The sequence below is a fragment of the Ochlerotatus camptorhynchus genome, unplaced genomic scaffold (genome assembly GCF_037179485.1).
Source record: "Ochlerotatus camptorhynchus isolate MF236.1 unplaced genomic scaffold, CSIRO-AGI_Acam_v1.1 ptg000212l, whole genome shotgun sequence".
NCBI lineage: Eukaryota > Metazoa > Arthropoda > Insecta > Diptera > Culicidae > Ochlerotatus > Ochlerotatus camptorhynchus.
The window spans coordinates 28,034-51,733 of record NW_027040702.1 but is presented as its reverse complement, the minus strand read 5'-3'; the positions used below and the strand labels follow the sequence as shown (position 1 = coordinate 51,733).

The following is a 23,700-nucleotide window of genomic DNA, read 5'->3' as shown; positions in this document are numbered from 1 at the left end:
GTATTGAAGTTGAATGAAATAAATATGCCAAAAGCTTACTAATGGTTTATATTTTATTGTCTGAAAGTTTGAAATGGATCGATCAACTAGGTAATTTTCTGCAGCGTTTTTTCCGTGATGCAATTTGATGTAGGACACCCTTTACATACGATTGCCATACAGACGATAGCCATAATAGACGATTGCCATATTGTACGGTAGCCATAAGCCCATAACAGACGTTAGCCATAATTTTGTTGTTTTGGATTTTTTTTTTTCAATCCAATCGCAGTGCAGTACCCGTTATTTATATTTTGTCAACAATCCCGAAGATGTAATGTTTCCAAAACCGAACGGTTTTATTTTGAAATTTATTTTATGATTCCGATGATTTTGTACCACCAAGAAGTAAAGAGGAATCATCTTCATAACAAATACTTTAATAATTTTAATTTTATTAAAAATTGTGATCGCATGGAGCGAAACAACATAATCTTAGTTGAAGATGCTAAGTTGAAATAACAGACTAAAGTGGTAATTTTTATACGATAGATGAGGAGATGAAAGTATAGAATTGCTAGTTCCGTTTAGAGTACGGCAGTGTGAAAATTGCATATAGAGAGTAGAAAGCGAGCTAGGACAACTTAAGGAAGGTACAAATCGGTTTTATCATCTCTCCTTACCAAACTCCCCCTTTGGAGAGGGATGGTTTAAAATCCGCATAATCGAACCCCGTCCCAAAATCTAACGATTTTATGGTATTGTTTCCAAAATTGAACCATGCCAAAGTCGATAGCCAAAATAACATTGCAAGTTTTATCGAGGTTTTGAAGCATTCTTCAAGTCTAAATCACGATCTACAGAACCCTCATAAAACCAAAATTGTTACTTGGGACGGGTACTGAACTCAAAAATATTTTTTCTCTTGAGAAAAATGCAATGGAAATGCATAAATCATTTCTTGTTTTGAATTGACTGCTTCTTGAATTCATAAGTTGTTTTTTAATAGATATACGCTTCTAAAAATTCTTTCATAATATACCCATACATTATGTTGCTCTTGGAGTTGATTCCTTCTTTGTATCTTGAGCTGTTCTTTGACCAATAAAAGCTTTTGAAAATTATAAGACCACTTTTCGGCCCCGGAACCGCTGTGTCCCAGAAGGAGAACAGCCAAGACCCCAAGCTACTGGTCTAGAGCCGACGATAGCTTCCAGGGTGGGCACACAAAGCCACAAAGGTTCCGGGTCTCAGGGTGTTTGGGTGAGGGAGACCTTTCGGATGTGAGGGGACCTAGAAAAATGCGAATTTGGTTACCTTACGCTTTATTCGGCCAGTGATGGTAGTGGGTGATGGTTAGATCTCGGCCCAACGTGGCTGAAGAATACCGAGGTTGGCAGCTCGGGCGGGATGACGGGCGGTAGTGTCGCTCTAGACGGTGATCGGGCGGTCGCGAGGAAGGGAATCGATTCTTGCAGCGTTGGTGGCAGTGATGGATGCGACGATGGTGGCGGCTATGGACCCAGCGCTCAACTGCGCTTGTTCACTATTCGGCGTCGTCGACTGCCGACACTGTACCATGAGTGATGATAGCCTGGTGGATAGCGGACCAGCAGGGCGTGTTCTTGAACCGCCGGGAAGCCTGGCTACGGCGATGTGACCTTGGTTGTGGGGTCGCCTGGAGCCAGCAGAGGCCGACGCGGCCACACTGGTCGAATTGCTCCTGGAACTAACAGCCCGCGCTTTCACGGAAACGAGAGGCCAATTCTTGCTAGGCGCTTCGGTGACGACCCGACAAGCACAGTTGCTGAATAACTTTCGGTCCGATAACCCGGACCCGGAGATGATTAGACGGCCGTACTGATACCGGACACTTCACAAACCGCGTGGGTCGAAACGGGGGTTTTGATCCCGAAAACGTCTGGTTTTTCGCCAAATTCCATTCGTCCTCGGCAGAGGCTCGTCACTTACTGACTCGTCGCTCAGTGGGGATCTCTCTCCTCCGTTCTGTTTCGGCCAGTCGTTTGCGATCCTCTCCATCCGCCCACGATCGTAGGTAGCGTAGAGCGCTATCAGATACCTACTGCTATCAGACGGCACACGCGATCCACACCGTCGGGCGTTGATCGCCCCCACTTCAAATCGACCGTTAGCTACACTAACAATTTTATTTACCCTACTCCCCACATCTAATGATGGAAAACAAAATGTTACCCGCCGGTAACAAAATTCATTCAGATGCATTTCTCAAAAGTAACATCTTTCTTGGATTTGACTCCTTCTTAACATCATGAGCTATTTTTTACAATATTTTTATGAAAAATTCGATCGAAATATTCACAAATTATTTTTCTCTTTAAGTATCTACTGGAATTTATACTAGAATGGGATACGTTAGTCGATTTGCTTGGGACCAATAGGCTAGTCATGTAGTGAGCCAATTTAAAATCGTTAGTTTCGTATTGATTGTTGCTAGTAGGTCATGAAGAAACGAGCTCAACTTTTTGGCTCAGCTCTGGTACTCTCTTCGGTCCCAATCTAATCAATGCACCCCTCAAAACATAGGAAAATCAACGAACCCCTCATTTTATCTGTCAAACTTTCATAGCGAATCAAAACAAACATAGTGTAGTACTAGAATATCGACTAGAATAGGGTACGTTAATCGATTTGCTTGGGACCAATAGGCTAGTCAAGTAGTGAGCCAATTTAAAATCGTTAGTTTCGTATTGATTGTTGGTAGAACTGGCAGTTAAATCTCATATAAATTTCTGTTTTGTTTATGTTTACATTCAGCACCATTAACACTAGATCACTCACACACTCTAGATTTCTAGCTGTAAGTTCCACTGAGAAACGTCTCTTGGGTCACCTTATTGTCATCGGATTATCGAGTGGATGGATTGACGAGAGAATGTTACCGATTCGTCGAACGGAAGAACAGTTTTCTGGGGATGTTCAACTGAAGCTCCATTTAGCTCCAAGGAAATCTTATCTTGAACTTATAAGCCCACACCAGCACTTATCTAGATGCATATATCTGACTCAGAAGATTAGACGAAATGTTTCCTGATACCAAATTCAGTTATTGAATACAGTCATCCCAGTATTATGGGCCAGCAAGAATCTATTATGGGTCAATTCGTTTACCGTGTTAAGCGAATGGAAGTGACCCATAATTGGGTTCTTTAAGAGCTTTGAGCTAAATGCATATTCAAAATCTGCATTAAAAATGGATGCGAAATCTAAAATTTCATCAATTTCGGTTCACTGGAACTATTTTAAATAAATGCGATTACATTAACAAAAATCTCCATCATAACACCCCTCGGTGGGAATTTGTATGGGAGGGAGCTGACAATTTGTTGTCAGAAAACGAAGCTCTTTCAGATGATACATAAAACTGATACATTTTTAAAAAATGAATGAACCCAATTGGCAAATCGTGGAGAATAGACGAACTATGAGAGTGATGATGGTTTCAAAATTTTGCACGGGGAGGTATTCGAGTGCAATCTTAAAATGCTTTTATTTTGCAAATGGATCATTTTATTTAAATCCGGTTGCTGCTACAGTGGTAGAAAAGCTGAAATCTATGTCTACACCTAAAATTCTGAAAAGAAATTATTGTTTCTATATTATATATCTATTGAGTAGTCCTAAAGTTTTCTACTAACGTAGCATTAATCAGATTTAAATAAAATGCTACGTTTGAAAAATAAAAGCATTTTAAGATTGCACTCGTATACCTCCCCGTGGAAAATTTTGAAACCATCATCACTCTCATAGTTCTTCTATTATGCACGAGTATCAACTTTGATTTGCCAATAATGACTACATAGCAAGCATTTTCGATGGAAACTGAGACTACCGTTTAAATGAGTAAAATGTTACCCATTGATGAGTAATTACAACTACAAAAATAAGTATTACGTATCCGTTGGTGAGTAACAAATACTCATAAATGGGTATTTTTTGTTTACTTATTTAATTTGTATTACTGGCCTTTCTCGAAAATGCTTGTTTGTAGTGACATCGAGTCTTTTAAAGTCATTTTAGGGTATTTTGCGATTACCGTGTAGTAAGAGGACAATATCATAGAGGTAAGACCAGAAGGTCCCGAAGAAACGTACTCAACTTTTTGGCTCAGCTCTGGTACTCTCTTCGGTCCCAAGCTAATCGATGCACCCCTCGAAACATAGGAAAATCCACGAACCCCTCATTTTGCTGGTCAAACTTTCATAGCTAATCAAAACAAACATAGTGAAGTACTAGAATTTTGACTAGAATGGGGTACGTTAATCGTTTGCTTGGGACCAATAGGCTACTCAAGTAGTAAGCCAATTTAAAATCGTTAGTTTCCACCGGTTGACAAAATTTTCACCATTCCTGATTCATTCATCCATCGTAGGTGCTTGAAATTGTTATCCACATGGAATATTTTGTTTTCTGTATCAATTTTGGAGTGATGCGGCTTCCACATATTTTTGTTGAGAAAAATGAAGATTCATAAAATTGTTCCTGCGATTATGATCTTCCGGATTTTAAATGTGTGGTTATTTGAGCTGTAAATCAGTTCATATCTGTAGAGAATCATAAAATAAGACCACTCCCGATGAAACTTTGCAATATGCGCAATAAAATATGCATTAATTTGAGCTTTGAAAATCGTCATTAGGATGTAAACAAACGACTTGGATGTTATTTCCTCTCAACGGATAATCACAGTTGACTGAAATGATCACAATTTTGCCATAAACGGTGCCAAAACAAAACAGTTTACGGGCTGGTTTAGACAGATTTGGACTTGTTTCATACGACTGGAAGGTGATAGCTGGTCACAGATGCCTTGCCAAATTGATTTCCTACGCAAGTAGGGTTACCATATCATAAACTTGGAAAGAAGGACATTTCATGTGAGGTTTGGAGATTAAGGAGGACAATGATTCCTTTTCTTAACATTAGAGGAGGACAATGAGTTTTATCAAACGTTTTAATAATATATACGCTGACTGTTCATAACTTGTAGTCGTTACCAATTCAATTTATCTTCTCGTTATACTTTTGAAAAATGCATCAAACTAGCCTTCATAATTCATTTTTGTTTACTTGGAAATGATCTAGTCAACTTGGTTTGCATTCGATGAATTTTCACTGACACTTCGAAAATAAATTATAATATTCGAAAATCCATCTGCTGTTGATCGACCGATTTTCCTGAAATTGTTTGTCAAAATTGATTCCTGGTTTGTCTGAAATAGCAGGTATATTTGAAAATTTTCCATCTGTCAAATATAAGTTAAAATTCACCAAATGGACCGCAGCCTAAATGTAGGCGGGTGGACAGCTGTAGTATACTGCTAGTCTCACCATCGAATGGAATTTGCTAGATAAGATGAGGTTGTGACATAATTAAACAAATAAGCTCTGCAAACAACGCTCTTCGAAAACAATTTTATTAATATATTACTGAAAAAAATATAAGGATATATATAAAAATATAACACGATGCCTCCGGTAAAATGTGCAACGGAAAACTTGCAATGTTTGAAAAATCATAACTCAGCTATTTAGTGAAGAATTCCAAACCTATTGGCGCCATTTAAAATAACATTCTTTAAAAAAATATTCGGTATCAATAGATTTAAAATCTATCGATAAATTGCTGAAAAATGATTTTTCAAACATTGCCAATTTGCCGTTACACATTTTACCGGAGGCATCGTGTTTGGAGTGTTAAAAAGGATGATATTTTCGGGCAAAAGGGGGATGTAGAAAAATTATTGTAAAAGGAGGACGCGTCCTCCAGGAGCCATTTTTATATTATAACTGGGTCTGAAGCAACAACTTTTTTATATCGACTCAGAAAATATGACCCATATTAATAAACGCTCAAATTATCCAATACTTTGTATATACAGGTATACCTCGATATAACGTAACTGTCCCTTTTGACTTCCATCGTCAATATCTCCCTTAAAACAATTGAATCATATAAATTAATATTACCAATAGATGAAGGACTACCTTCTGTCCGATGGTGTTATTACTTTGCTTGTTTGAATGATCGTTTGCGAGAAATCGGCGATGGAAGTCAAAAGTGACAGTTACGTTATATCGAGGTATACTGTAGTACAGATTCATTCACAACTATTGCGTGTTCAAAGTCAGTAATTTCAATCTGCATCTGTCATCACAATCAAACAACGAAATTTTTGCAAAATCACACGAACAAACCTGTTTCTCCTTAATCGTCTGGATCAGCTGTGTAACCTTGTTCTTTGACTGATGTTTTCCAAAGGGACTACTTTCCGCACCGTATTCCGAATCTGTGAATGTGTATACAAACAAAATATAGAATCGAAATAGTTCCAATAACCCGTGCCAATCAACAAATCAAAGCTCCCTTACCGTCAGCGTTTGCTTGAGTTGGCTTCATCCTGATGTAATAGCGGAAAATTTTCAAATTTTCAAGCACGGAGCACTCTACTTCTGATTAGGCACCGGCTCAAGCCACGCACGATTCCACGACACGAAACGAACTGAATGATAATGAAGCGGCTTGGGTGGCCGTCAATTTTAAGTTAAGGCTATGGATACTATAGATTCCATAGATAAGCGGAGGCGAAATAGAATGTAGCCAAACGAGCATGACGTCATGTTTTTTTTTTGCGGAGGCAGTATTGTAATATGATGAGCAAACTTATTATTTATTTTCGTTTCATTGTATTTTTTTTCTTTAGTAGGGTGAATGTGCCAGTTTTTGACCATAGTGGGTGAAGTCCCGCTTTTTGTGAGTTCATATCTTTTGGCACAAAATTAACTCCGTTGGCTCGGTACCACTCCAGCACGTTTCGAGCGTAGTGGCAGGATGCAGGATCAGACCAAAACAGAGCTGATCCTTTATGCTTCCTTAAGAATGGCAAGAGACGCTTCTTGAGGCACTCTTTCCTGTAAATCGCACCGTTGATTGTTCCGGAAGTGATGAAGGAAGCGCTTATTTCACCACATCCGCAAATCGTCTGCCATATCAGGAACTTCTTTGAAAATTTCGATAAATTCTTCTTTCGAACATTCTCCGGAACATCGAACTTAGACGAAATATTCTTGGCCAGGAAGTTGACGGAAGTCGGCCTTGACGTAATTTTCGTCATCCATCACGATGCAACACGATTTGGTGGGCAACTTCGTGTAAAGTTTCCGGACGCGGGTTTTCGCAGTGATGTTTTGCTTTTAATTCCGGTGTGGAGCTTTTTGCATTTTGTAACTTCATAGTTTTCTGCACAAAATCGAAATCTCCAATTGACTTGTTTGTCAAGCGCCCAAACGTAGAGCAACTTTGTTTTACTCGCGTTTGTGTGGTCTTTCTTCTTTTGTAAAATAAAAGACAGTATTTTCTACTGTATGTAAAAATGCTCTTTGATGATCATTTAACTTTACTCGTCCACAACTAGCAATCCTCGAATAAAGTAATTCATCGGAACAACTGCCCCGATTCTTTATTCTTCGAAACCTTTTAATCTAATCTAACACCAACACAGCCAGTTTTTGAAAGCATCCTGGAAAATGATATACATATCTACATAATTTTTCTTGTCTATTAGATGAAGGTTTCACATCGAAGATGCGTCACACATATCAAATTGGCCAGGCCTACTGTGCAGCATTTAATCCAATAAATGGATGAAACGTGGACATCTCGTACTGTACGTCCCGATTTTGGTAATTATATGATTGGTTGGTCTTTGAAAGCATCTGAGCTAAAAAGGTTAAGTGATGCTTTTCTTCTGACGGTTAGGACATCAGCACTAAATCTTGTTCTAGCCTTTTATGACTTATGGCTATAGCGCCATTACTCGCTTTCTGAAAAGAAAAGAGAGAAAAGGAAAAGGAGAAAGACAAAGGAAAAGGAGAAGGACAAAGGAAAAGGAGAAGTATCAAGCTGGAGCTGCGTGACAGCTTAGTTTACAAGACTTGACCCATTTGAATAAGTAAATCCGTTTCGAACGAAATATCTAAATTATGTAAGTTACGAAAACCGCGCGAATTCCGAAAGCCGTGCGAGACAACCTAAGCGAAAAAAAGGCTTATTATCATTTAAAGGGTGCCACCAAAATAAATGTGATAGCCTATGTTGGCAAGTTGATTAATTTTATTTTCCTCCCTAGATATTCTTCTTATTTACTACTGAGCTTTGTATCAAATTAGTTAATTTCAAGAACGTATCAATCATTTCAAGATTTCGCGACCGCACCGAACAAATTCTATACTACACACACTTAGATTATTTCACCGAAGTCTGTGAAATTTTACCGAAATCTCAACAGCTGAACGTTCGGTAAACAGTTCGGTGATTTTTCACAGATTTCTTGTAACTTTTCACCGAATATCTGTGAAAAATTACAGGAAATCTGTGAAAAATCACCGTACTGTTTACCGAACGTTCAGCTGTTGAGATTTCGGTAAAATTTCACAGATTTCGGTAAAATAATCTAAGTGTGCATAAGCTCAAAAGCGTTTGACAAGCTCTACCGAATTGCGTATCACTTCTGCGTAAGTTCCGTAGACGTAGGCGCGTTGAATCCGACAGTCAGCAAAGGTTTAACCTGCACCAACACCGCTTAAGGAACGACCTCGAGTCAGTAAAACCGGTTAGAGCTAAACATCTAAATTACGTAAGATACGAAAATCGCGCAAACTGTGAACGCCACGCGAAACAACCATAGAGAAAAAACAGCTTATTATCACTTAAAGAGTGCCACCAAAATAAATGTGATAGCCTATGTTGGCAAGTTGATTAATTTTGGTTTCCTCCCTAAATATTCTACTTATTTTACTGTTGAGCTTTGTTTCCATTTAGTTATTTTACCGCACGTTTCAATCATTTCAAGATTTCACGACCGTACCGAACAAATTCTATACTACAGAAGCTCAAAAAAACTTTTGGTGAGCTCTACCGCATTGCGAATCACTTCTGCGTAAGCTCCGTAGACATAGAAGCGTTGAATCCGACAGCCGCGAAAAGTTAAACATGCATCAATACCACATAAGGAAAGATCGATTTTACGTTTGGTTTAGTTCATAGATTAATATTAACTGCTGTTTAAAAATTTAAGTACTTGAACACTAAGAAATAAGTTAACTCAAATGCTTTTACCGCATATATAAGAGATTTCGTGTATTGAGAGAATAATATAGTAATCGAGTACAACAAACTCAGGCGAATACAATACCTCCAAAAGTATAAAGGCTATTAATTGTCACCTACCTCTACTTTTATTTATTTCCTAAACTATTCCTCTCCTTGTTAATCTGCTTAATGCTATTGGTCTGCTTGCGTTTTCTTTTTAAAGTTCAAGACAAAAAAGAAGATTTATTCTACAACTTTAAAGGTTAGTTGCCTCTCTAAGCGGACCCCCCGCATCCTAATTCTTTTGTTAATCTACTTCTGAAGTTTCTTATTCAAGTTCATTTGATGATTATGATATCTCATTAGTCTAATTTAATAAATTATTAAAAGCTCTAATTCACCTAATCAATCATAACCCATGCTTTATTAAGTACCTGCACTTGTGCTTGTAATCTAAAATTAAACGTGTTTCAAGTACTTTTGATTTAAGCCTATGTCGTGACCGGACCGAGGTTTCCAGCCTTGGTCACGGCTACCCGAATTAGCGATGCAGCTCCCACGGGTCATTTGTTTATGCTGCTGCTGCTGTTTCTGTTGCTGCTTTTTCTTTTGCTGCTGTTTTTGCTGCTGCTGCTGTTTCTGTTGCTGCTGTTTCTGTTGCTGCTGTTTCTGCTGCTGGTGGTGGTCCGTCACCTCCAAAATTTCTTTTGCTGCTGTTTCTGTTGCAGCTGTTTCTGTTGCTGCTGTTTCTGTTGCTGCTGTTTCTGTTGCTGCTGTTTCTGCTGCTGGTGGTGGTCCGTCACCTCCAAAATTCGTTACAAGAATGACTTCAACGAGTTTTAGTTTTTTTAGTTTAAATGATCTTTATTTTAGTTTAACTTGGACGATTACCATATAAATTTTTACTAAGTGATTTAATTGCTTTCTTCATCTTTAGGTATGGGCAAAATTCAAAATTTGTTTTACAGAATTAGTCCTAGACTTAGTACACGGTCGACCACCTTGGTGGGATTGGTTTGTTTTGTTTTTAGAATTTGAAGAGAAACTACTTAATACTACTATTTACAGCTTAAAACTAACCTACTCTACTATATACACTTAACCTACTATGTACAAATTGCTTATTAAAGCATGTTCAGAAAGATTGCATTTTTGAATAAATTTAGTTGTCATATCATCAATTTTGGAATCTACTTTGGGAATTTCTGCCTCTTGATGGAGGTCTGCTATTCTTGTGTCGAATGGACGATCTAGGATCATCCTCAACACTCTATTCTGTGCAACCTGGATTTTGTTCCTGTGGGTCTGAGCGCACGATTCCCACACCGGGGCGGCATAGAAGATCGCGGGGGCTATGATCTGTTTGTAAACAGCCAGTTTGTTTTGCCTTGAGAGGCGGGATCTGCGGCAAATGAGCGGATACAAACACCTAACCAAGGCGGAGCACTTAACTAGGGTTTTCTCTATGTGCGAGCGGAACAGGAGCTTCTCATCGAACAACATCCCGAGATAAGTAACATCAGTGGACCACTCGACCCTTGTACCATCCATTATTACGGTACAGGAGGGAGACGGTTTAAGTTTTAATGATTGTCTGTGAAGGAACATGATCGCTTGGGTTTTCGAGGCGTTGATTTTGATTTTCCACGTGGTGGCATAATCAGTAAAGGTGTCAAGGCATCGTTGGAGCTTGTTCGTAATTTCACGAGGCATCCTACCCTTGACAGCTATCGCGGTGTCATCTGCAAACAGAAAGAACACGCAACCGTCTCCTAGAGGAGGGATGTCCGACGTGTAGATGCTGTAAAGCAGTGGTCCCAGCAGACTCCCTTGCGGAACACCTGCTGGGATCGGAAATTGTCCCGAAAGGGAACTATTTAACGACACCCTGAACGACCTTTGCTGGAGATAGTTACGGGTGATTTTCACAAGGTATGGTGGAAAGTTGGAGTTACAAAGCTTGTATATAAGTCCGTCGTGCCAGACATTGTCAAATGCCTTTTCGACGTCTAACAAGGCCATGGCTGTGGACTTGGATACAGCTTTGTTACTCCGGATGTTATTCATCACCCGCACTAGCTGATGATTGGTGGAATGCCCCTTACGGAACCCGAACTGTTCCGGAAGAAGAATGTCATGTTCCTCCACAAACTTGTTTAGTCGGCTGAGGATCAATTTTTCGAACAGCTTGCTCAGCGCTGAGAGCAGGCTAATCGGTCTGTAGCTTGACGGTAGTGAAGGGTCTTTCCCAGGTTTGCGGATCGGGATGATTTTTGCCACCTTCCAGATGCTTGGAAAGTAGTGCAGCTCCAAGCATCTGTTGAGGATGGCAGCCAGCAGCGAGTGCACCCTCGCGCTGAGATTTTTCAACTCTAGGTTGAATATTCCGTCAAACCCGGGAGCCTTCATGTTCGTACTGTGTTTCAGCGCTGAGCAAATTTGTTCCTCTGTAATCCGTTCTTCTGGAGGGACGGCACAAGGGGAGGCATCTAACGTCTGGACGCACTGCACAACCTGGTTCTCGAGTGGACTTGGGATTGTAGAGCCAAGCAAATGCGACTGGGCAATGTGCTCCCCAATTGCATTGGCCTTCTCTTCGTTGGTGATAAGCCGTTCGTCATTGACTCTAAGTGGTGGAATGGGCTTGGGGTGAGACTTCAGCACCTTGGCAACCTTCCAGAATGGTCTGGAACGGTCGTCCAGGTTCTGAACGAGCCGCCCGAAACTCTCGTTCCGGATTGAGACCATTCTGGAAGCGATCTGCCGATTCAGATCGACCATTTCGTATTTACGCTGCAGATCCCCAGTCCGCTGAAACTGGCGTCTACGAACATTTCTGAGCCGAATCAAGAGTTTGGTGTGGGAATCAATTGCTTGAAACTTACCCCTCACAGGAACTCGTCGAACGCACTCTTCGTCAGCCACGGATATGGCTTGATGGAGACCCTCCAGGGCCCGGTCGATGTCATCCACTGTGTCGAGCGGTGGGTTGTCGTCGATGTGGCGGTCGACCACGCGTCGAAACTGGACCCAGTTGACTCGATGGTAGTCCTTCCGCTGGCACGGTGCAGGGGCCACGTTGTAGCCCAGCTCGGTCAGCACCGGTTGGTGGTCCGAACTCAGGTCGTTGACGGCAACCGGCTTGGCTAATCTGGTGTTTGCCAAGAACAGGTCCAGCGTCGATGGGTTGCCCGTCGGTGATGTGAAGGTTGGTTCGTCCGGAAACCAGACGGAATAGAGACCATGCTGGGAATGGTCGAATAGCAGGCGGCCGTTCTGGTTCTGCTGGTAGTTCCGCCAGGCCTCGTGCCGGGCGTTCAGGTCCCCTCCGATTACAAAGCGGGCATTGGTGTGGGTTATGATGGCAAGGTCGTTCTTGAACTGCTGTGCTGTACCATTGCTAACGGTACATTGCCGGGGGCAGTAGGCGGCGATGAACCGGACGTTTCCGGTCGATGTTTCCACCTCTACGCCAACGGCCTCGATGATGGAAGTGCGGTAGTGGGGTAGGGTGCAGTACTTGATGCCTTTCTTGATGAAGACCGCGACACCGCCCCCCCTGGAGCTGGTGCGATCAAGCCGGACAATGCTGTGGTCGGGCAGCCAGAAGCTGTCACCGGTCTTGAGGTGAGTCTCGGTGAGAAGGCCCACGTCGATGTCGTGCTTGCGGAGGAAGTCTGCAAGCTCAATGTTTTTCGCCCCTACGGAGCGAGCGTTCCAGTTGGCGATCTTTATGGGTTCACGGTCCATAATTAGCGACGAAGGAGATGATAGCTTGGAGCTGTTGTGTTCTTGTTGCGCAGGTGCGCTTGATGATGATGGCCTGGGCCAACAGTGTGACGATCTCATCCGTTGACAGCGGAGAATCGTCTGTAGCTTCACCGGTTGTACCGGCCAATCCCGGAGCAGGGGGATCCGTCGATGGCCCGGAGGCTTGACCGGGTACTGCAGCGGCAGCCAACTGTTGGTTGAGCGGGAACGGCGGCAACACTGGAATTGGCCGTGATTGGACCGGTGATAACGGAGGAAAGTTCTGCGCGTTGTTTTCTGGAACCTTCTTGCGACCGGGCTGGCTGTTGGACGAGGCCTTCTTCCGGATCTCGGCGTATTCGGCCCGCTTCGGACAGGCCTTACTCGTGGCCTTGTGGGCGGCACCGCAGTTGGCGCATGTGGGAGTGGCTTCCTCGATGCTGTCGCAGTTGTCGATCTTGTGGTTTTTGCCGCATTTGATGCAGCGGCTGGCCATGCGGCAATTCCTGGTGCCGTGCCCGAACAATAGGCAGTTCGAGCACTGAGTGACGCCACGGTGGGTGGGTTTATACCGCTCCCACTTCACTACGATGTGGAACAGTGTGCGTGTCGTCTGGAGATCCTTCACGGTTGTGGAGTTCTTCTCCAGATGGACCAGGTAGAGCTGGTCACGATACTTGATGGCCTTGCTGCGGGTCATCTTGTGGACTTCGACCGGCTTGAGGCCGTTCGCCTTAATCTCGTCCATTAAGGTGGTGGTGTCCATGTCGTGGAGCCCGCGCAGCACCACTTTCAGCGGCTTGGTGGCCTCGATGTCGTGGGAGAAGTACTCCAGCTTCATTCTGTCCAAGAGGGCCTGAACTGCGTTGAAGTGTTTTTCGGCCGGGACCATCAGTTTGTAGCCTTCCGTGCACCGTTGAATGGTGCAGCGAAGGCCCTGCTTAATGTAGAAATCCAGCTGCTCCCATAGCCCGGGAGGGAAGCCCTTCACATAGAAGGGTGGCAACTTAACTTTTTTCGGCACCGTCTCAGGGTCCGACTGCGGCTGCGCTCCGTTCTGCAGGGCGGAGAACGGATTGTTGCTCAGCAGCTTTTTTGCTGCTGATACGGTGGCGCTGCTGTCTTCAGGTCTGGGTCGTTTAGTTCCGGGAGGCCCCGGCTGCGGGTCCGCAACGCCTGTCGGGATGGGCAATGGGGTTTACTTCTGCTTCTTCTGGGCTGGCTCGGTGGTCGCGCTGTCTCCTGGGAGAGTCTGTTTTCCCGGTAAACCGCCACTCGCGTTACCGCGCGATTTCTTACCCATGGCTGGGTCAGCGAGAGCGTCACTACACAACGCGGAGCTAATTCGACTTGCGAACGAACGAACGAAACTAGAGAGAATTCAAATCGACTGAACTGCTCAACAGTCTGGCAGCGAATGAATGACTTCAACGAGTTTGTTTAAATGATCTTTATTTTTGTTTAACTTGGACGATTACCATATAAATTTTTACTAAGTGATTTAATTGCTTTCTTCATCTTTAGGTATGGGCAAAATTCAAAATTTGTTTTACAGAATTAGTCCTAGACTTAGTACACGGTCGACCACCTTGGTGGGATTGTGACTTCAACGAGCTTAGGTACTTCATATTTATACCTGCTAACCTATCAAAATTCTCTAACCAATGAGATTCCGTTTACATACGGACTATCATGCTTCACGCTCACCCGATTCTACTCATTATTTGTTCAACTCTAACTCTATCTACTACAGCCTATACCTATTTATTATATCTTAGTTCGACTCAGGTAGCACCTTCATGTATGTATGTATGTAAGGTAGCCACCATCCCTTCGAAGATCTTGTCTTGTATGCAGCTCCACTTAATAGCAAGATCAATTTGAGCTACCGATCTGAATTCACAATATCGCTGTATGAAGGGCCAAAAACGGTGGGGTGGACCCGTAAGCAGAGACACTTACGCGAAATCCACGGGAATTTAAGAATCTCCTTCCAACGATACGATCCAACAAATCGAATAACGCAATTCGCAATACTTATTAAGCTTTCTACAGGATGGTTTGTTAAGAAGGGCGCGTCAATCTCACTGAAACTGTTGGAGTAGAATTCACACCATCACAATCGAATCGGTAGGATAAAGAAAATGATAGTGTTTATTCCCTCCTAGACTCCGGTTGTCATACCACTCCAATCGTCCAGTTTCAGGTCAAATGATACCCTGATGCTCCCTCCCAACCCAGTATTTATTTATATATATATAGTAAACATATGTAATGGAGAAATGAAATATATCAGAACATTAAAATACGTAATAATGAAAATACATTTATATGGATAAAAAAACTGGTATTCTGCAATGAAAATAATAATTATTTTACATACAATATGATGCAGCTCTATGTCTCCTCAGCTCCCAATAAGGAAGATGTAACCCTGAAATTTCCAACAAAAGACACAGAAAAGGAGATTTTGTTAGTAAGTTGGGTTCGTTGGATCAGGATTCACCTTGATAAGTGATGCGACCATGGTTTTAAATGAATCAGTGTTATCATGCATTATACTTGGATTTGCCCGAAGCCAAAACCAAATGGTGTATCATTGGGCCTTATTACGGGTGTCACTACACGGTGATAAGAAAGTGATACTCAGAATAAGAGCCGTGATTACCGTACAAATCAAATGGGAATCACTTCACCGTGACGACAAGTGACAACTTTTCACCGTGATGTGACATCCGTAATAAGCCCCCTTATAATATAAATCTGAAGACGTTCCATCATCGAAATGCTGAAAATGAACTTAGAGCATGAGCATGAGCAAAATTGATCGCCCGCGACTGCCAACACCAAAGAGCTGAAAACCAATTCAAACAAATCAAATCAACAGACAAAACCAGGGTAAAAGCTGTAAGAGTGAATCATTACAGTATAAATCTAGTGATGTTCCGTCATCAAAGAGCTGGAAGAAAAATCAAATAATTTAAATCAATAGATCCAGTCTGAATGAAGGCTGCAAAAAGAGAATAATTATACAGCAATGACCCCATTTTGTCAGCTAGCAAAGTATGCGTATCTTAAACATTCATCTTGAAGGAGGAAGGTATGAAATTACAATTATGTGGAATTATTGAAAAATAACAGTCTGATGCGCGGAGAGATTGACAGGATCGGGTCATAACTGTAATTTGAATATTAGGAAGATTTATCATCATCAAACTATTCTTGAATTGACCTGGAAGAAGGCTTGTGAATAATTGTTATACAGATAAATTAAATTGATAAACTAAATGGTTCAAACAACAACTCCAGCCTGTAAAAAAGCTGAAAATAGGGAATCTTTACAATGTGGATCCCCGACGGTCTTCTACTCAGTAAGCAAAAGCGGCAGCCACCAGGCTAGTCGATCTGCTCAATTTAAATATTGAAACCTTATTTTATGAAGTTCTTAAGAATACCAATTGAAACACAATGTAAACAAATAAAAGTTAAGAGTATCATCCGAATCAAATGATTCCAAACGATACGCATTCATAGAAATTAAGTTTAAATAGACAAAAGTAGAAAAATGGAACAATCTCACCAAATCAGTCCAACTGAATCCCTTGCAAGCAGCTATGTCACGCTTGGTGTAGTAGCTCCGATCATAGACCCGCCCTACGGGGATCAATCCTCTGGTCGAATGTAGTCGATTGCTCCATGACGCGAACACGAAGCGACCGCTCACAAAATCATACAACGCGTAAACAAACTGAAATCAAAAACTATCACACGCGACGCCACAATTTCTGTACCGGGAGCACAAGCGAAGAAAAAAAACAAACAACGCAGATAGCGACACTTCTTCTGATGCCTGCAAACATGATGCATCACGTTTTCTTTTTCGATTCCAAAACTTCTCGGAAAGCGAGAAAACCACCAATCACACACGTATAACCGTCCGGGAGGCAGAGTGCCAGCGCTAATCTGGCAAAATCAGCGAACGCACGCACAAAACAGAAATAAACTTATACACAACCGTATCCGAACAGGTTCGAAGCTGAACTGTAATAAAGTGGTGAGATGTGTGAAAATAACTTACTGTTCGACTCAGGTAGCACCTTCATGTGACTTAAATGCTTCATTTTGAAATTAGTTTCCTAGCTTTCGTGTTGCATTTCTGAACGTACTGCCGGATTTCACCTGCCATCTTTGGCCAAAAGTAACGCTGTCAGATTCGTTAAAACACGAATCGTGCCAATCGTGTCGTGAAAACACGAATCGTGACAGTCGTTCAGTATGCCGAGCTTCTCCGAGGATTGTGGAATAATTTTCCATTCCCCGATTTGATCACAAGGATTATCAGGAACCGAGATGAACTTTGCGGAAAACCACCCGAGTGCAGTCTGGAATCACCCGATACACCAGAGCTAATCGGAACTACGTCTTACCTGTAGAACTGCCTGTGAACCAAAAGCACCGATGCAAGGAGGCGTGTAGCGAAGCCTCGTTCGTCTCTGAGCGTGCTTGTGTGCTAGTGTGTGTACCATCGCATAATAAACGGAGAACCAAGAGCTATGGTTAATTCGCTACGGGTTGTCTACGCATATCCCACATCTTCCCCCTTCTCTAAAAAAAAAAACGATTTGGAAGTTTCTTCACATTTTATTAAAGAAAAAAAAAACGTCATACCCAAATTATTTTGAACACAATCGATCCAATGCTTCAAGTTCACATACACGTACATAGTTGTCCAGATAAGCCGGTGTTTTTCGATCCCGAATCCCGATCCCACTGCGTTCCATCTCCTTCGCTTTTGCTATTGTCGACGCATTTCCTCCATTCTTTGACTTTGTGGGTTTGGGTTACGTGGCGCCGCAAAGTTTTCCCATCGCCGTCACACAGAACAAGATTACCATTGTCTTCGTCGATTATGGTAAACTTCTTTGGATCGAACCTCGCATCCCCTTTAGTTCGTGCTAGTCGTTCCGTAATTACAACGTCCCCTGGCTTGACACGACACTTTCTAGCTCCTCGGCGGTCATCTTAGTACTCTTTTGCTAGCATTCATCATCGTGGTTTGAGCTGCCACCAACAAGCAAAGGTAAGCGGCGCCTAATTTTACGCCCCATCAAAACTTCTTCAGGTGGCACTTTGGTTATGCTGTGAGCCGCGGCATTATGTGCTTCAACCGCAGCTTGCAGCTCTTCCACGTAGTTGGTTCCACCAGAAATTGCTGTCGCCATAGCCTTATTCACGAGCTTCATATAGCCCTCAACTAGGCCGTTTTGTTGAGGGAAAAGAGGAGTGCTAAAAATGGTATTTACATATACCACACTCTCTACAAAATGCCTTGTACTCTTCGTCGTTAAACGGAGGACCATTATCCGATTTGATATTTTTGGGATATCCCTCTCTTTCAAATATTTGTTCCAAAATATTTTTCGTATGGTCGAAACTTGTGGACCTGATTGGCCTAGCAATCAAGTACCGGGACCTATAGTCAACCACTACTAGGATTAAAACTCCACCCAACTTCGCGTATGGTCCATTAAAGTCCAGCGCAATGGTCTCCCACGCCGCCTTTGGAGCAAACGTACGTTTCATTGGTGTGGGCTTCTCCGGCTTCCCGCTAGTAGCGCATGCTTGCAGTGGCGTAACTAGGGTAGGACAGACAGGGCACTTGCCCTGGGCGCCGCAGTCGAGGGAGCGCCGCGGCGCCCCCTTGGCTGCGGAAATTTTTTGGGTACAAAACCATTTTGGGCGCAAAAAGCGATCACAAAAAAACCCACCCTAATGATATCTAGAAATTTTCGCAGTCGAGGGGGCGCCGCGGCGAATGACATTTGGGCGCGTAGCGCGCCCACGGAAAACGAAAAGTGCGCCCGATGCGAATGAACGTACGCTTGTAAAGAAAAAGGAGTCTGGTGCGGAGGGGCGGAAAAGGCGCAAGTTGGAGACAGAGGAAGCCAAAAAGTCAAGTCAGATTCTGAAGAGTTTTTTCGGAAAGCCCGCTCCTACAGATCCCCTTTCATCGTCGTCAAGTTTGGCTGCTTTGAACTCTAATGCATCAGAGATGGAGCCGGAAGACCAAACTTCAGACAGATCCACCGAAACCACTGAAGATCACGCTGAACCGGACACTGCCAGTTCCACGGTTGGAGATGCTGGCGACGCTGCTCAAGATCCCAGGGGACCCGTCATTCCAAATGTCATCAATAGGCACGACATTGGACTTCTGGAATTCCACGGTGCTGCCGGAAAAGTCAAGGTTGCTGATTCTCTGAGAGTGGAAATAGTCCAGTTGGAACGACGAGGGGCCGGTTGCACCAACAAACAACCGGTCGATGAACAAATCCTGGTTCAAAAGGACACTGGCGAACGGGGAGAAGGTGACTCGGTCCTGGCTAGTTTATTCTCCAGCAATCTGCATCTGCTGTTTGCTCTTTTCTCGATCAAACCCTCAGTCGAGTTTGGAGCAGGAATGCGGATTCAATCATTGGAAAGCACCTGAGCGCATGACTGTTCATGAAATGTCGAAGAATCATCGTGAATGCTTCACTCAATGGAAACAAATGAAACGGACTTTGGCCGAGAACAAAGGATTGATCGATGTGGAGCTGCAGTCAGAGATTGATGTGGAGAAACAAAAATGGCGAGACATCCTGGAACGACTTATTCACTGCATCAAGTTTCTTGCGACGCAAAACCTGGCTCTGCGAGGACACCGAGAATCCCTCCAGTCGGACGACGCCTCTAACGTCGGGAATTTTCTTGGACTCCTGAAACTTCTCGCCGCCTTCGACCCTGTCATGCAAGCGCACCTCAAAAATGCCAAAAATCGTCCCGGATCGACTTCTTACCTCTCGGCAGCCACACAGAACGAGTTTATCCATTTGATGGCGTCTACTGTTCGCAAATATATGCTCGAAACGATCCGTCAAGCGAAATATTTTGGTATCATGTTTGATTCGACCCCTGATCAAGCACACCGTGAGCAAGTTTCAGAAGTAGTTAGATATGTGGACGTGGATTTTACAAAGAAAACGGTACGTGTTGCAGAATCTTTTCTAGGATTCATCCAGATCAACCTGAAAGACGGTGAGAGCTTAGTTGGGACCATTTTGAGCCAGTTGGAGAAAGACGGTATGGACCTCCAGGATTGCCGGTCGCAGTGCTACGACAACGCTGCTGTGATGGCGGGACACAAAAGTGGTGTTCAACAAAGGATCATCGAGAAGAATCACCTGGCAGTTTTCGTGAACTGCGACAATCTCTCACTCAACTTGGTTGGTGTCAACGCAGCCAAACAGGACGTTATGACGGTGACTTTTTTTGGGACCATTCAAGCTCTCTTCGTATTCTTTTCCTCCTCGACTCAGCGCTGGGAAAAACTCAAGATTGCTGTTCCTAAAGTTGTGAAATCGGAGTCAACAACCAGATGGAGCGCAAGGGTGGAAGCGGTGAAGCCCATCAACAACCACCTCGACGAGATACTCCAAGTCCTTCAAGCCATGATGGATGGTGCCACGGAGACCACAGACACACGGAGCGAAGCGAGGCAGCTCTACAACCGGATGTTGACTCCTAAATTTTTGACCCTACTTGGATTTTGGACCAACGTGCTTCTCCCGATCGACCGAGTCCAGAAAAGGTTGCTAGATCCGGCGATGAACTTCCACGATGCCGCGTTAGACCTGGAAAGCCTACGAGATCATTTCTACAACGAGAGGGAAAGACTAGTTAGTAAAGCTCTGGAGGTTGGGCTTAATCTATGTCAAGAGTGGGAGGTTGAGACGGAAAGGCGACCAAGACGAAAGAAGACAATGGCTGGCGAAACATCTAAAGATGCTGGATTGAAAACAACGCAGGAAATCGAACGAGCTATGAAGGAGACGATCGACCGCCTTCACACCGAGATGAACGACAGATTCACTCGCTTGCACGACACTGATGCGAAGTTTGGCTTTCTTCTCGACGTCGAGGGATTATGTACCGGTATCAGCAGGGACATCTTGAAAACAAAGTGCGAGAACTTTGGCCAGACTTACAGCGTGATGTTGATGGTGAGCAGCTGTACGAGAAGATTTTGGACTTCAGAATGATGATCAGTACGAGGACGAACGTCAAACTAACACGACCTGAAGATGTTCTGCTGTTCATCGTGCAATACGGAGATGAAAGCGTGTTCCCCAGTCCGCATCGTGCTCTCTTGCCGTGCGGATCTATTTGCTTTTTGCTGAAGGAAGTGTTACTACTACCTAACGCTACAACAAATTTAAACAGCACTTTTCAGTAAAATTTCTACCTTGTTCAACTTTATTCCTCTTCGATCCTTGTTTGGACCCTACCCGAGGTAATCCTTCTTGGATATCGATTTGGAAAATTCCTCTTCGATCCTTCAGATTCTTATAGTAATCTGCTTGGAAGTCGATTTGGATAAAAATTTACTGCCGCCATGGCGCCTAAACGCAAAAGAAAGGGGCAAACTCTAGACCCCCCTTCTGATGAAATTAATTTGAGTAATCAATTTGATTTGCTCACGGATGATGAGAATGATCCATCATCCAAGAAAAATTCTAGTAAACTTTCCCGGCTTAATGCCAAGAAGGAAAAGATTCCCCCTATTGTGATAACCACTTCCGATTTCCATGCTCTTCGCATGGAACTTTTGAACTTCGTGAAAGTTAAGTTTTCTCTACAAATTGGACGTCGGGGTGAATGCCGTGTATTGGCTGAAACCTTGGACGGATTTAAATGTCTTCTCAAGTATCTTACTGAGAAGAAGCACAATTTTTTTTTTTACTTACGACACCAAAACTGAACGTGTGTTCAAGGTTGTCATGAAAGGACTGCCCAGTGGTGAATCCCTGGATCAGATCAAAGATGAACTGGCAAAATTACTTGGAGTTGTGCGACTCCAAGTAATCAAAATGAAAATGAAACCCCGTCCTGGCGATTCGCGCAACGGGATTTATAATGATTTTTATTTAGTTCACTTCAAGTCTAGTGAACTAAACAACCTTAAGGCCTTAGAAAAAGCTAGCCTTATGCTCCATGTCCGAGTGAAGTGGGAACACTTCAGGAAGACTGGAGGAAATTTCCAAAACCTTACTCAGTGCCGTAAGTGCCAGGGATGGGGTCACGGAACTAAAAATTGCTACATGCCAGCTAAATGCATGAATTGTGGTGATTCCCCTCACGCAAAGGACGACTGTCCTGTGAAGGAAGATCCTAAGAAATTTAAATGTTCAAATTGTGGTGAAAACCACAATACCAATTTTTGGGAATGTAAGACTCGCAAAGCGATCCTACAATCTCGTTCTAACCGACAGGTAAGAAACGCTCCACGTTTCCGACCAGGTACAAATTCCTCTGCTGTTAACAACGGTCAGCGAGGTACAAATTCTACATTCGTACCCGTAGGTACAAATAGCACCCCTGCTTCAAATTTTTCATCTGTACCTATTCCCCTCACTGTTAACAATGTTCAGCGAGTTAATGGAGCTACCTATGCTGCTATTGCAGCGGGTAGAAATCAAAATACTAACCAAAGTAATTCTAACGGAAATTTTGACAATTTTGACTTAGGAAGCATTACTGCCCCTAAAATGAAATTTTTACAGAAATCATTAATTGACATGATTTCTGATATGCTTAAATCTAACTCCATGTTTGATGCTATTCAAACTGGAGTAAAATTTGCAAATAATATTGTCATGACTTTAAAATTCAGTAATGGATTTTAAAGCATTAAATATTGTAAATTGGAATGCTCGATCTCTTAAAGATAATGAAGACGAGCTATTTAACTTTTTGAGAGTTCATAACGTGCACATTGCCGGCTATAACTTAAACGTTCCTTAAACCTGACCATAAGGTTAAGAAGGACGCAAATTACTTGATTTATAGAAATGATCGTCTTGATGGACCCTGTGGTGGCGTTGCCATCATTATTCATAGACGAATCAACCATAAAATTCTTTCTTCATTTGAAACCAAAGTTTTTGAAACTTTGGGAGTTTCTGTTGAAACAAAATTTGGACAACTTACGTTTATAGTTGCCTATTTGCCATTCCAATGCGTAGGCCAGAAAAAGAATTTTCTCAAGGGTGACCTCCAGAAACTTACCCGTCATAGGTCTAAATTCTTCATTATTGGTGATTTTAATGCAAAACACCGCTCATGGAATAATGCTCAAAGCAATTCCAATGGTAATATTCTGTTTGATGATTGTTCTGCAGGTTATTACACTATTCAATATCCAAACAGCCCAACATGCTTTTCTTCTGCAAGAAATCCCTCCACTATTGATTTGGTCTTAACTGATTCATGTCAACTTTGTAGCCAACTGGTTACCCATGCTGACTTCGGTTCTGATCACCTTCCAGTAACTTTTGAAATATCCCAAGAAATAATTTGTAATCCCAACAGCTCTACTTTCAATTACCATAGAGCTGATTGGGAGCAGTATCGAACATTTATGGAATATAACTTCGATCCAAACATTCCTTTGCAAACCAAAGATGAAATTAATTATGCTCTTGAATCTCTGACTACTTCTATAGTTGCAGCAAGAGCTGCCTCAGTACCAAAATGCGAGGTTAAATTCGATTCAATTATAATAGACGACGATCTTCAGCTCTTGATCCGTCTTAAAAATGTCCGTAGGAGACAATATCAAAGAACACGCGATCCTGCCATGAAGGTTATCTGGCGGGATTTGCAAAAACAAATTAAAAGGCGATTCTCTGCCCTGAGGAACAAAACTTTTGAAAATAATATTTCTAAATTAGACCCGAGTTCCAAACCCTTTTGGAAACTCACAAAAATTTTGAAAAAACCTCAAAAGCCAATTTCAGCGC

The 23,700-nt window shown here is 42.7% G+C and overlaps 1 protein-coding gene across 1 annotated transcript; it reads left to right on the top strand.

The window, feature by feature from the left end:
* The first annotated feature begins 19,410 nt into the window (after window positions 1-19,410).
* LOC135703346 (52 kDa repressor of the inhibitor of the protein kinase-like) lies at window positions 19,411-20,940 on the top strand. The gene has a single exon (XM_065224540.1). The coding sequence runs from the start codon at window positions 19,411-19,413 to the stop codon at window positions 20,938-20,940; it is 1,530 nt and encodes a 509-aa protein (XP_065080612.1).
* Window positions 20,941-23,700: the final 2,760 nt, after the last annotated feature.

What these genes read in the sequence shown, in the direction of transcription:
- LOC135703346 (XM_065224540.1), top strand. Translation starts at nt 19,411, where the DNA reads ATGAAACGGACTTTGGCCGAGAACAAAGGATTGATCGATGTGGAGCTG.